This window comes from Lucilia sericata, unplaced genomic scaffold (genome assembly GCF_015586225.1).
Source record: "Lucilia sericata isolate MDLA Ls3-8-SP2 unplaced genomic scaffold, ASM1558622v1 Contig001367F_arrow, whole genome shotgun sequence".
In the NCBI taxonomy this organism is placed as follows: domain Eukaryota; kingdom Metazoa; phylum Arthropoda; class Insecta; order Diptera; family Calliphoridae; genus Lucilia; species Lucilia sericata.
This window is the reverse complement of record NW_023995310.1, coordinates 64,712-78,894: the sequence shown is the minus strand read 5'-3', so window position 1 is coordinate 78,894 and position 14,183 is coordinate 64,712. Positions and strand designations below refer to the sequence as shown.

Sequence of the window (14,183 nt, the reverse complement as noted above, 5' to 3'; positions counted from 1 at the left end):
TCTAGTCTATAGTCTAGTCTATAGTCTAGTCTATAGTCTAGTCCTATAGTCTAGTCTATCGGTCTAGTCTATAGTCTAGTCTATAGTCTAGTCTATAGTCTAGTCTATAGTCTTAGTCTATAGTCTAGTCTATAGTCTAGTCTATAGTCTAGTCTATAGTCTAGCTATAGTCTATCTATAGTCTCAGTCTAGATCTGTCTATAGTCTAGTCTATAGTCTAGTCTATAGTCTAGTCTATAGTCTAGTCTATAGTCCTAGTCATAGTCTAGTCTATAGTCTAGGCTATATAGTCTAGTCTATAGTCTAGGGTTCTCATAGTCTAGTCTATAGTCTAGTCTATAGTCTAGTCTATAGTCTAGTCTATAGTCTATCTATAGTCTAGTCTATAGTCTAGTCCTATAGTCTAGTCTATAGGTCTAGTCTATAGTCTAGTCTATAGCTAGTCTATAGTCTAGTCCTATAGTCTAGTCTAGAGTCTAGTCTATAGGTCTAGTCTATAGTCTAGTCTATAGTCTAGGTCTATAGTATAGTCTAGGTCGATAGTCTAGTCTAGTCTAGTATAGTCTAGTCTATAGTCTAGTCTATAGTCTAGTCTATAGTCTAGTCTATAGTCTAGTCTATAGTCTAGTCTATAGTCTAGTCTATAGTCTAGTCTATAGTCTAGTCTATAGTCTAGTCTATAGTCTAGTCTATAGTCTAGTCTATAGTCTAGTCTATAGTCTAGTCTATAGTCTAGTCTATAGTCTAGTCTATAGTCTAGTCTATAGTCTAGTCTACAGTCTAGTCTATAGTCTAGTCTATAGTCTAGTCTATAGTCTAGTCTATAGTCTAGTCTATAGTCTAGTCTAGTCTATAGTCTAGTCTATAGTCTAGTCTAGTCTAGTCTATAGTCTAGTCTAGTCTAGTCTATAGTCTAGTCTAGTCTATAGTCTAGTCTAGTCTATAGTCTAGTCTATAGTCTAGTCTATAGTCTAGTCTATAGTCTAGTCTATAGTCTAGTCTATAGTCCAGTCTATAGTCTAGTCTATAGTCTAGTCTATAGTCTAGTCTATAGTCTAGTCTATAGTCTAGTCTATAGTCTAGTCTATAGTCTAGTCTATAGTCTAGTCTATAGTCTAGTCTATAGTCTAGTCTATAGTCTAGTCTATAGTCTAGTCTATAGTCTAGTCTATAGTCTAGTCTATAGTCTAGTCTATAGTCTAGTCTATAGTCTAGTCTATAGTCCTGTCTATAGTCTAGTCTATAGTCTAGTCTATAGTCTAGTCTATAGTCTAGTCTATAGTCTAGTCTATAGTCTAGTCTATAGTCTAGTCTATAGTCTAGTCTATAGTCTAGTCTATAGTCTAGTCTATAGTCTAGTCTATAGTCTAGTCTATAGTCTAGTCTATAGTCTAGTCTATAGTCTAGTCTATAGTCTAGTCTATAGTCTAGTCTATAGTCTAGTCTATAGTCTAGTCTATAGTCTAGTCTATAGTCTAGTCTATAGTCTAGTCTTAGTCTAGTCTATAGTCTAGTCTATAGTCTAGTCTATAGTCTAGTATAGTCTAGTCTATAGTCTAGTCTATAGTCTAGTCTATAGTCTAGTCTATAGTCTAGTCTATAGTCTAGTCTATAGTCTAGTCTATAGTCTAGTCTATAGTCTAGTCTATAGTCTAGTCTATAGTCTAGTCTATAGTCTAGTCTATAGTCTAGTCTATAGTCTAGTCTATAGTCTAGTCTATAGTCTAGTCTATAGTCTAGTCTATAGTCTAGTCTATAGTCTAGTCTATAGTCTAGTCTATAGTCTAGTCTATAGTCTAGTCTATAGTCTAGTCTATAGTCTAGTCTATAGTCTAGTCTATAGTCTAGTCTATAGTCTAGTCTATAGCTAGTCTATAGTCTAGTCTATAGTCTAGTCTATAGTCTAGTCTATAGTCTAGTCTATAGTCTAGTCTATAGTCTAGTCTATAGTCTAGTCTATAGTCTAGTCTATAGTCTAGTCTATAGTCTAGTCTATAGTCTAGTCTATAGTCTAGTCTATAGTCTAGTCTATAGTCTAGTCTATAGTCTAGTCTATAGTCTAGTCTTTAGTCTAGTCTATAGTCTAGTCTATAGTCTAGTCTATAGTCTAGTCTATAGTCTAGTCTATAGTCTAGTCTATAGTCTAGTCTATAGTCTAGTCTATAGTCTAGTCTATAGTCCAGTCTATAGTCCAGTCCTAGTCTATAGTCTAGTCTATTGCCTAGTTTATTGCCTAGTCTATAGTCTAGCCTATAGTATAATCTAGCCAAGACTACTAGACACTATAGTAGACCTAAAGTTTCCAATTATTTAAAAATTAGTTGTATTAGTATGCAAAATTCACTTTATTCAATATAAGAACAATACCTACTCATACATAAATATAACAATCCATGGATTTGGTTTTGACTTACAATTACGACTAGAATTCTTGTATAAAGATCTCATCTCATTAAAATTTACAAATACAATTATTTACTAAATATTCACCATCACCAACCTATAATAAACCGTTAATGAAATTATCTAATCCATTTGCTTTACCACAATAAACTAAACACGATTATAACGCAAGATATCAGAGTTAAAATTCCCCTCCTGAATGCCAGCTTGATTATAAAGCAGATAATCAGTTCCATCATCTTCACCCAAACCTCTACCAAATATTGGCATATAACCGCCAATATTAAGATCCTGTTTTAAACGTTGATCGGGCCGACGTCCTAACGTAATAACTTTTCCATATAAATCAACATCCAATTGTAGAGCACGATCGAAATCTTTCCAATGAACAAACTTAACATTATCACTGGGTATAGCATCCTTGTCAATCAATTCGATTAGAGTATTAGAATTAACCGGTTGCACCACACTGAGTTCATGTTCGGGCGAGGAAATGCGTGAAGGAGTCATTAACACACGTTTATTGAGATGCTTAAGATAGGATTGTTCATTCAACCAGTTAGTGAGAGAGGAATAGTTGTCCGCCTAATGGAAACGAAAATCATAAAAAATCCTTATGTTTTTTTAAGTATTTAAATACTTACACTTTCCACACTTCTTCCCATTCTGGGTATGGCTTTGTAGTTTTTCAAAAAACTACTTTCAAATTCCTTATCCGATCTTCGACCCAAACGTGGTACATTTTTGGTAATTTTCAAAAAGAACCCCGGACTATCGTCAGTTTTACAATTGCCAATGCCAATCAGCAGGATAATGGCGTAAATAATTAAACAACAGTAATGCATTATTGAGATCTTAAGCGTAAATGTTGGAGTTTATATTTTATTCGTATGTTGTCATATCTTAACGATTAGATTGCGACTGCATTTGTTAATAAGGAATTTTAACTTTTTATAGCAACATGTTTTCTAAGTTAAGCCCGTAACTTTAGGCCATTACCATTTTAAAAGAGTAAAATATACGGGTTGGATTTAGTAAGTCATTTTGTTAATATCTACCTTAAATTTACATTATCGATTAGTTGCTATCACAAAAATAGAGAATTCTTAATGTAAATTAGTTTATAGAATGTTGCAGACATCGAACATTGTCAACTAAAAATACAATTTGTACCAACTGGAACCAACACACCTTGTCTTGTTACGAAATATTTGCATCGTAATAATGGTTTCAGGTTCTCTTTGACGAATGGTTTGGCCAACTTTAGGCAATGGATCGTTTCCGAATTATGTTTATGAGTAGCTCCCCACAAGAGAAAGTTCAAATGGGTCAATGGACATCGCCATGGTGGATGATAACACGATTGTCGAACCTACTAGATTGACTGTTTGATAAACGGTGAGATAGCTTGTAACATACAGATAAAGTATCCCAATTTGACTAACCGGGCGCTTCGTGACTGAATTAATTTCATGTTGCGGAGGAGTACAGGGCAACTGCTTTCTAATAACCTTAACCCATGATTTATGCAGAAGAAGGAGGAAGCTCTTAATACGGTTTTTAGTTGGGCGCTGCTAAATGCGGAATGTCCACCCAACTATAACGAAAATCTCTCATTTCATAATCTTGCCTATTCTGAACCCCGCTTTTCGAACTCGATGGTATCAATGAACGACAGAGTGAAATATTTAGGATCTAGTCTATAGACTAGACTAGACTAGACTAGACTAGACTATAGACTAGACTATAGACCAGACTATGGACTAGACTATAGACTACACTATAGACTACACTATAGACTAGACTAGACTAGACTATAGACTAGACTAGACTAGACTAGACTAGACTAGACTAGACTATAGACTAGACTAGACTAGACTAGACTAGACTAGAATAGACTAGACTAGACTAGACTAGACTATACTATACTAGACTAGACTAGACTAGACTAGACTAGACTAGACTAGACCAGACCAGACCAGACTAGACTAGACTAGACTAGACTAGACTAGACTAGACTAGACCAGACTAGACTAGACTAGACTAGACTAGACCAGACTAGACTAGACTAGACTAGACTAGACTAGACTAGACTAGACTAGACCAGACCAGACCAGACCAGACCAGACCAGACCAGACCAGACCAGACCAGACTAGACTAGACTAGACTAGACTAGACTAGACTAGACTAGACTAGACTAGACTAGACCAGACCAGACTAGACTAGACTAGACTAGACTAGACTAGACTAGACTAGACTAGACTAGACTAGACTAGACTAGACTAGACTAGACTAGACTAGACTAGACTAGACTAGACTAGACTAGACTAGACTAGACTAGACTAGACTAGACTAGACTAGACTAGACTAGACTAGACTAGACTAGACTAGACTAGACTAGACTAGACTATAGACTAGACTAGACTAGACTATAGACTAGACTAGACTAGACTAGACTAGACTATAGACTAGACTATAGACTAGACTAGACTAGACTATAGACTAGACTATAGACTAGACTATAGACTAGACTATAGACTAGACTATAGACTAGACTATAGACTAGACTATAGACTAGACTATAGACTAGACTATAGACTAGACTAGACTAGACTATAGACTAGACTATAGACTAGACTATAGACTAGACTATAGACTAGACTATAGACTAGACTATAGACTAGACTATAGACTAGACTATAGACTAGACTATAGACTAGACTATAGACTAGACTATAGACTAGACTATAGACTAGACTAGACTAGACTATAGACTAGACTATAGACTAGACTATAGACTAGACTATAGACTAGACTATAGACTAGACTATAGACTAGACTATAGACTAGACTATAGACTAGACTATAGACTAGACTATAGACTAGACTATAGACTAGACTATAGACTAGACTATAGACTAGACTATAGACTAGACTATAGACTAGACTATAGACTAGACTATAGACTAGACTATAGACTAGACTATAGACTAGACTATAGACTAGACTATAGACTAGACTATAGACTAGACTATAGACTAGACTATAGACTAGACTATAGACTAGACTATAGACTAGACTATAGACTAGACTATAGACTAGACTATAGACTAGACTATAGACTAGACTATAGACTAGACTATAGACTAGACTATAGACTAGACTATAGACTAGACTATAGACTAGACTATAGACTAGACTATAGACTAGACTATAGACTAGACTATAGACTAGACTATAGACTAGACTATAGACTAGACTAGACTAGACTATAGACTAGACTATAGACTAGACTATAGACTAGACTATAGACTAGACTAGACTATAGACTAGACTATAGACTAGACTATAGACTAGACTATAGACTAGACTAGACTAGACTAGACTAGGCTATAGACTAGACTGTAGACTATATACTATAGTCTAGACTGTAGACTGTAGACTATATACTATAGACTAGAATATAGACTAGACTAGACTATAGACTAGGCTAGAATGGACTAGACTATTAATTTTGATTTAGAAACATACCCATTTAATAAATAAATCTAAGACCTTCAATAATTTTTACTTTTTTTGTATAAACTATTTTTATTCATCCACAAGTTATGCAACACTTTTTTACTTAACTATACAAAATTTAGTGAAGAACACAACCTTAACAAGTAGGTAGTGCAGGGAGACAAATGTAGCATTGCCAGTAGGAAATTATTTAAAAATGTAATTTAAATTTGAGATTTGTTTTATCAAATGAAATTAAAAAGACTTTCTAATTGTTTATATTTTTTAAAATAACTTCTTCAATAAACTAATTTAAAACGCATCAACTTCAAAAATGAAATACCGCTGTTATTTCAGAACTGGCCGAAGATGTTTCCAATATATTAGACGTTACAGGTAAAAAAATTGTAAAGAATTTCTTTTAAAACTTATGACCATGAATTTGATCTCTTAACTTTAGCCCTGATCCTCCAAAAACTTTTAAGGATAAAGGAATGTCCGAAGAAAATCGTTATTTTATGAAAAAGCAAGAGGAAGAAATTAAAAAACTAAGAGAACAAATTATGTGTTTGGAAAGCAATCAAAAGAAATTAGAAGATCAGCTGGATCAAACCAATAAAGCTATAAATAAAATATGTAATTCTAAGGATTGTGAGAAAGAGGAATAAATTTTTGTTGGAATATCGAGGATTTTGTTTATAAAGAATTAAAAAATTGAAGATGTGTTACGATTTCTTAAGATTTCATACGATTTCTTAATTGTATAACAGCAGATCGTATATTACATTTAGAGTCCATCCGATTCCTTAGCCTCTCCAGGCAGAGAACTAGGCAGCTAAACCCGGTCTAACACTAGATATTAAACGAGGTCGGATTTATAAATCCCAAATATGCCGCAGTTAATTGAAACTGAACGGCTTAGGTAAAGTGGAAGGTAGAGATTTCGGAATCAGAAAAGATCAAAAAAACCATCCGATTGCTCCCAAGACATAGAAAAAAAGACAGTTAAAAAAATGACTGAGAAAAACGAGAGCAGATAATTATCTTAAGATCAGTATGGTTTCGAAAAAATTAAGCCGGTTTACTTCCTCTTCTCAGAAGGTTGTAGAACCCGATGAATGAACAATCAATCAACAACGAGGATAAAGGACAAAGAGTATGATAAAGATCTCAAGAGAATCGTATTAGAAAAATAACAATTCAACGAAAACACATGAGGAATAAGGTAAAGATCTCTAAATTAGAATAGTTTCCAAGTCCACATAATTCTTCTCTCCCCAATATTTATAGCAGAAAACTAAATAGTTAAATAGATAATAGTAAAAGTTTAAGATCTCTAGATCAGAGTTGATTCAGAACCGCTTCAATTCTTACGTTCCTTCCAAGAAAAGATCAAATCTTGCTGACATTTATTTAGACTCCAAGGCTAAAGATCTTTATGTCGGTATAGATTTAGAGTCCTCCAACTCTTGCTTTTTACTTGCAGCCTTCAATTTAACTTCTGTAACAAAGGTAATAGTGAAAGGTAAAGGTTAGAGAACCCTAGATCAGGATAGTTTCAGAGCCCCTTCAACACTTGCATTCCATTCAAGGCAAGACAAGATGTAATATTTTCAGAGCCCTTCCAACGCTTGCATTCGTTCTAAGGCAAGATCTAATAGTTTCAGAAACCCAAATACTAGCTGCTTTAAAGGTAATGATATCTTGATCAGAATAGTTTCAGAGCCCCTTCAACTTTTGCTTTATTTATTTCCAACATAAGATCAGATAGTTTCAGAAACGCAAAGCATTCCAATGCTGAGGTAGAAGTCTAAGGTAAAGATCTCTAGATCGGAAGAGATTTAGAGTCCCCCAATTCTTGAGTTTAAAAACCTAAATACTTTAGGTTAGGTTGTCACAGTTAGCCAGAAAGAAATGTGGCTTCACTTGTGTCCTAAGTTGATCCCTTTGTTAGAATACCTGTAAGAAGAGAAAAAAAGAAAGTAGAAATAGAGGGGATAAAAGGAAAGAAAGAAAGAATGATAGAAAGAGAGGAGTCAGGAAAGCATAGCCGACGTGAATGGAAACATATAGTATAACTGTCGTAGAGTAGAGATGTGTAGTAAAGATTACGTACAGCTTGTTGAGAATTGTGATTCACAGCCATTCTGTCGAATTTAAGAACGCTATAAGACGTCCCAATTGAACATTTGATAAGTCAGATGGTCCGGGTTCGAGCCGAAGCTAAGCCAGAAAGAAATATGTCTTCACTTGGGTCCAAAGTTGATCCCTTTGTTAGAATACTTTTTAGAAGAGATTGTTGAAAGAGAGAAATAGAGGGGATAGTAAGAATAAAAGAAAGTGAGGAGTCAGTTAAGCAAAGCCGACGAGAAAGGAAATAGACAGTATAACTGTCTTTGAGACGTGTAGTCATGATTACATTTAGCTTGTTGGGAATTGAGATTCACAACCATTTTGTCGAATTTAAGAATTGAGATAAGACGTTCCAAACGAACATTCGATAAGTCAGATAGGTTCGGGTTCGAGCCGCAGCTAAGGCAGGACAGTTACAGAGAAGATGGTATAACATCTCATCCTTATTCTGACATTCTCTACAGTTAGCCAAAAAGAAATATGGCTTCACTTGGGTCCAAAGTTGATCCATTTGTTAGAATACTTGTAAGAAGCGATTGTAGAAAGGGAGGATAGAAGGGATAGTATGAATTAAAGAAAGTGAGGAGTCAGTTAAGCAAAGTCGACGAGAAAGGAAATATACTGTATAACTGTCTTTGAGACGTGTAGTAATGATTACGTCCAGCTTGTTGAGAATTGATATTCACAACCATTCTGTCGAATTTAAGAATTAAGATAAGGCGTTCCAAACGAACATTCGATAAGTCAGATAGGTTCGGGTTCGAGCCGCAGCTAAGGCAGGATAGTTACAGAGAAGATGGTATAACATCTCATCCTTATTCTGACATTCTCTACAGTTAGCCAAAAATAAATATGGCTTCACTTGGGTCAAAAGTGTATCCCCTTGTTAGAATACTTTTAAGAAGAGATTGTAGAAAGGGAGAAATAGAGGGGATAGTAAGAATAAAAGAAAGTGAGGAGTCAGTTAAGCAAAGCCGACGAGGAAGAAAAAAAGCAGTCAGTATAACTGTTGTAGAGACGAGTAGTAATGATTATGTCCAGCTTGTTGGGAATTGAGATTCACAACTATTCTGTCGAATTTAAGAATTAAGATAAGAGGTTCCAAACGAACATTCGATAAGTCAGATAGGTTCGGGTTCGAGCTGCAGCTAAGACAGGACAGTAACAGAGAAGATGGTATACAGTATCATCCTTATGCTGACAACCTCCACAGAAGTCATTAAATGGAAGACCAATGGCCAGTGACAATCGACATTAGCTTACTTAGTCCTACATGGGTCCAGGAGAAAAAACAGACAGTATAACTGCCGTAGAGTAGAGACGAGTAGTAATGATTACGCCCACATTCTTTATAATTTAAGAATGCAATAAAACGTTCCAGTAGAATATTCGATAAGTCAGATAGGTCTGGGTCCGAGCCGCAGACAAGACAGTTGTAGACAAGATGGGATAACGTCTCATACTCATTCTGACAATTTATACAGGAGTCATTAAATGGAAGACCAATGGCCAATCGACACTAGCCTACTTAGTTGCAGTCTGTGAAGACCAAAAGTTAGTCCTACATGGGTCCATATTGGGCCACAACGCTCTAGCTATCGAGAAGGTGTGCTTACACGACCATTGGTCCTTGGCAATAGAGTAACATTTATTTATAATCTGTCGCAGAACTGTTCAATTTCTGTCGCTCTTGTCAAATTGCCAGCTATATTATTGACATACGTGTTCAGGAACAAGTCTGAATATGGTAAACACACCAGTAAGTGACTATCGGTATAAATTCTGATAGCTCTGTTGGATATAAATAAATCAAACTATTTGTTAATATTTTTTTTTAATTTTTTATTATATTTTTTCGATTTTTAAAAATTTGTTCTGTTTAAAAAAAAAAAAACTAAACTTTACACTTTATTTTAGGAGGTGTTTTGGGGGAGGGGGTTGATTTAGTTTTATAACCTAAAAAAACTAAAGCTAAAAGAAAAGAATAAAAATGTATATAGTTTTTTTTTTTTAAATTACACATAAAATAGAAGTTAAAACTAAACTAAAGTAAATAAGACAAAATTGTTATTAATAAAACTAACTTAATAAGAAGAATAATAAGATTATTAAACTATTTTTCTATACATAAAATGAGGTTAGGTTTGAAGAAAAAAAATAAAATTTTAACAACATAAGATGATATATAGAAGAAGCAATACAAAGAGTTTACAGTCTCTAGGCTTAATTAATAACTAATTTAAGAATATTACTTAATAATATTAAGGAGTTTAAGAGAGTACTAAAAAAGGGGAAAAAAGTAAATATGGCATTTTGTTAGGGAGAGAAAGAGAGAAGAAAATTTTTTTAAAAAACATATACATTAAAGGAAAGGAAACAAATAATAAATTAATTACTAAAATTAGTTTATTTTTTTAAAGAAAAAAAAATTAAAATTTTTATTTATTTTTAAAGAAAATTATTTAAGTAAATTCGTTACTTAGTTTAGCAAATTAGGGATAATTATACAACTTTATTTAAATACTAAAGGTGTGTTAACTTTAACCTTAATAATAGTTTAAAAAAATAACCAGGATTTTGCCTTGTTTAAGTGTAAAAAAAACTTATTTAAAAAGTAAATTAGTTTTTTTTAAATTTAAATTTTCTTTTTTTTAGTTTTAAAAATTAAAACTAAAATTAGTTTTTTGTTAAATATTTTTTAAATATATTTATATGGCTACTTAAATTAAATTGAGGTAGTATTTTTATTTTTGTGTTCTTAAACATATTTATTTTAAATTTTAGCTTAAAAACTAGCAAATATTTTATAACAAATTATTATTATTTTTTTGTATACTTTTTTTTATAGAGATTTTTGTAATAATTTCTTTTTTTTTACAAAAAAAAATTTTACAAAAATTAATTTTTTTAAGTTTTAAGCTGGAAATACTGTATTGGCACATGTTTAGCAATAAAATTATAAATTTTAAGCGATAATTTTTTTTTTCAAAATTAAAAAAGGAATGTGCTTTTTTTTTAAAAAAAAAAGTATTTTCAACGATTTACTTTTTCATAAAATTAAAAACTAACGATAATTATTTTAATAATAATAATAAAATAAATTTCTTTATAAAACGAGCGCAGCTCTTAGAAAGAAAATTAAATCTTTTTAAAAAAAATAACTGCCCAAATTTAAAAAAAAAAAATAAAATTGATAAAAAATATTTAACAATTTTATATTAAAACTAAATTTTTAATTATGAATTAAAATTTAAAAATAATAAAATAATAAAATTGCTTTGACAATTTTTATGTGGTTAAACGTTTACTGGCGTATTCTTGTAGCTTTTGTAAGGCCAGTGTTTTATTGATTTCGACTAAATCGCGACTATATTTGGCGGCCTGTAATTGCACTTCGAGTATGCGCATGCGCATCATGTGTTCTTTATTTTGCATTTCCATAAAGGCCCTCAATTCTGGCGAACTGTCTAAAGTAGGGGTTTTATTGTTATTATTAATATTATGCAAAGAGCTAAGGGAGGGGGCAGAGTTGAGGCAAGTGTTTGAATTATTATTGGGATTATCATTTAAATCTAAATCTCCGCTTAAAGAAGGCGCTCCATTGCCATTGGAAATCGAGGAAGTTCTAGGTCTTTTGGCGGGCATCATTTGTTCTTCAGAGTCCTGTTGTTGCTGCTGCTGCTGTTGTTGTTGTTGCTGCTGCTGTTGCTGCTGTTGTTGAGCCGCTGCCGCAAAATTATTTTGTAAAGCTGCTGCTGCAGCCGCCGCTGCTGAGGGAAATTGACCACTACGCAGGGCATTTAAAGCTTCCAAAGTAGCCGATATATTATTCATATTAAAGCCCGGCTGGAAGCCAGATAAATCATTGCCTCCCTGAGGCAAATAAGCAGCAGCATTACCACCACCGCCACCACCACCAGCTGCAGCATTATTATCCTCATTTGTAGAGAGATTTGTGGGACTATGCATGCTAGAACGATCTAAATCTGAATGAGTCATACGATGTGGAGGTGGTGAATAACTATTCAATTTATCCCCCTCCAAATAGGTATCATTTAATGTTTCATTAGTTTCCTCTTTGATGTCAACATCACACAAGTCTTGAGGCGGTGTACGGCTGCTACTTTTTGTGGTTAAAAGAAAAAAATGTCCAAAAAATTAATTATGTTCAAAAAAATATCCCACAAAAAAACAACTTACTCATCCATATCATGATCATCCTCATTATTATGATCCTCTTCACGATACTCAAAATCCTCCTCTAAAGCTAAAGGTATTTTTGAATAGTCTATGCCGTCTAATGCCTCGGATTTGCATACTTTCTTAGCTTCTTGCATGAATTCCCACACCTCAAAGGTAAAAGGTGAGGGCTTTTTGCGATCGGCCACTTCGGGTCCGAAACGGGTTAAACGATTATTGTAGTCCAATATTTCATTGCGTGTACAGGCTATATACACAAAAACAAAAATACCAACATTAATATTTATTTAGGTTATAGTTTTCAAAATTCTCTTTTACTCACCTTTCATGCGTCGCCATTGTTCTTTTAAACGATTGCACGTACGATCTGTGCCAAATTGATTTGAAAATTTTTGATGTATTATCTTCCAGGCTTTATTTTTAACAGCCGTTAGTCCAGCATCTAGTCTTTTATTCTCGATTATTCTCATGTCTTTGCGACACAAGTCGAGTAGAAATTTCTTCTCTTGATGATTCCAATTTTGGGTGCGTTCACGTTTTTTATACATATTCATCGCTGGACTATTTAAATATTGTGACATTTCTGTAGGGAAGAAGAAGAGAGAAGATCATTAATAATTTCATTCGATTTGTAATTTAGTTCTGTTTTAGTTCAAATCTAGTTCAGTTCTAATTCAGTTCTAGTTAAGTTCAGTTCTAGTTCAGTTCTAGTTCAGTTCTAGTTCAGTTCTAGTTCAGTTCTAGTTCAGTTCTAGTTCAGTTCTAGTTCAGTTCTAGTTCAGTTCTAGTTCAGTTCTAGTTCAGTCTAGTTCAGTTCTAGTTCAGTTCTAGTTCAGTTCTAGTTCAGTTCTAGTTCAGTTCTAGTTCAGTTCTAGTTCAGTTCTAGTTCAGTTCTAGTTCAGTTCTAGTTCAGTTCTAGTTCAGTTCAGTTCTAGTTCAGTTCTAGTTCAGTTCTAGTTCAGTTCTAGTTCAGTTCTAGTTCAGTTCTAGTTCAGTTCTAGTTCAGTTCTAGTTCAGTTCTAGTTCAGTTCTAGTTCAGTTCTAGTTCAGTTAGTTCAGTTCTAGTTCAGTTCTAGTTCAGTTCTAGTTCAGTTCTAGTTCAGTTCTAGTTCAGTTCTAGTTCAGTTCTAGTTCAGTTCTAGTTCAGTTCTAGTTCAGTTCTAGTTCAGTTCTAGTTCAGTTCTAGTTCAGTTCTAGTTCAGTTCTAGTTCAGTTCTAGTTCAGTTCTAGTTCAGTTCTAGTTCAGTTCTAGTTCAGTTCTAGTTCAGTTCTAGTTCAGTTCTAGTTCAGTTCTAGTTCAGTTCTAGTTCAGTTCTAGTTAGTTCTAGTTCAGTTCTAGTTCTAGTTCAGTTCTAGTTCAATTCTAGTTCTAGTTCAGTTCTAGTTCAGTTCTAGTTCAGTTCTAGTTCAGTTCTAGTTCAGTTCTAGTTCAGTTCTAGTTCAGTTCTAGTTCAGTTCTAGTTTAGTTCTAGTTCAGTTCTAGTTCTAGTTCAGTTCTAGTTCAATTCTAGTTCTAGTTCAGTTCTAGTTCAGTTCTAGTTCAGTTCTAGTTCAGTTCTAGTTCAGTTCTAGTTCAGTTCTAGTTCAGTTCTAGTTCAGTTCTAGTTCAGTTCTAGTTTAGTTCTAGTTCAGTACTAGTTTAGTTCTAGTTCAGTTCTAGTTCAGTTCTAGTTCAGTTCTAGTTCAGTTCTAGTTCAGTTCTAGTTCAGTTCTAGTTCAGTTCTAGTTCAGTTCTAGTTCAGTTCTAGTTCAGTTCTAGTTCAGTTCTAGTTCAGTTCTAGTTCAGTTCTAGTTCAGTTCTAGTTCAGTTCTAGTTCAGTTCTAGTTCAGTTCTAGTTCAGTTCTAGTTCAGTTCTAGTTCAGTTCTAGTTCAGTTCTAGTTCAGTTCTAGTTCAGTTCTAGTTCAGTTCTAGTTCAGTTCTAGTTCAGTTCTAGTTCAGTTCTA

General features: G+C 33.7%; 2 protein-coding genes across 4 annotated transcripts in view; both read right to left on the bottom strand.

Moving 5' to 3' along the window:
- Positions 1–2,326: 2,326 nt before the first annotated feature.
- Positions 2,327–3,328, bottom strand: LOC119611122. The gene is made up of 2 exons (XM_037966592.1): positions 3,048–3,328; positions 2,327–2,988 (listed from the first exon to the last, which is right to left on the bottom strand). The coding sequence occupies exons 1-2, from the start codon at positions 3,246–3,248 to the stop codon at positions 2,554–2,556; spliced, it is 636 nt and encodes a 211-aa protein (XP_037822520.1). The 5' UTR covers positions 3,249–3,328; the 3' UTR covers positions 2,327–2,553.
- Positions 3,329–10,795: 7,467 nt separating this feature from the next.
- Positions 10,796–14,183, bottom strand: part of LOC119611124 (rap-GAP domain-containing protein DDB_G0281809) — a 59,034-nt gene continuing 55,646 nt past the window's right edge. Inside the window, exons 4-6 of one of the 3 annotated variants that reach the window (XM_037966593.1) lie at positions 12,561–12,821; positions 12,239–12,485; positions 10,796–12,161 (exon numbers count right to left, since the gene is read on the bottom strand). In XM_037966593.1, coding sequence (XP_037822521.1) covers positions 11,327–12,161; positions 12,239–12,485; positions 12,561–12,821 — 1,343 coding nt within the window. In that variant the 3' untranslated portion in view covers positions 10,796–11,326. The remainder of the gene's footprint in view (positions 12,162–12,238; positions 12,486–12,560; positions 12,822–14,183) is intronic. The other 2 variants (XM_037966594.1, XM_037966595.1) reach the window with 2 other exon arrangements.

Bases quoted from the DNA above. Each gene is read 5' to 3' on its own strand.
- LOC119611122 (XM_037966592.1), bottom strand. From the start codon at position 3,248: ATGCATTACTGTTGTTTAATTATTTACGCCATTATCCTGCTGATTGGC. The intron at 2,989-3,047 runs GTAAGTATTTAA...CGTTTCCATTAG, and splicing joins TGGGAAGAAGTGTGGAAAGT to GCGGACAACTATTCCTCTCT.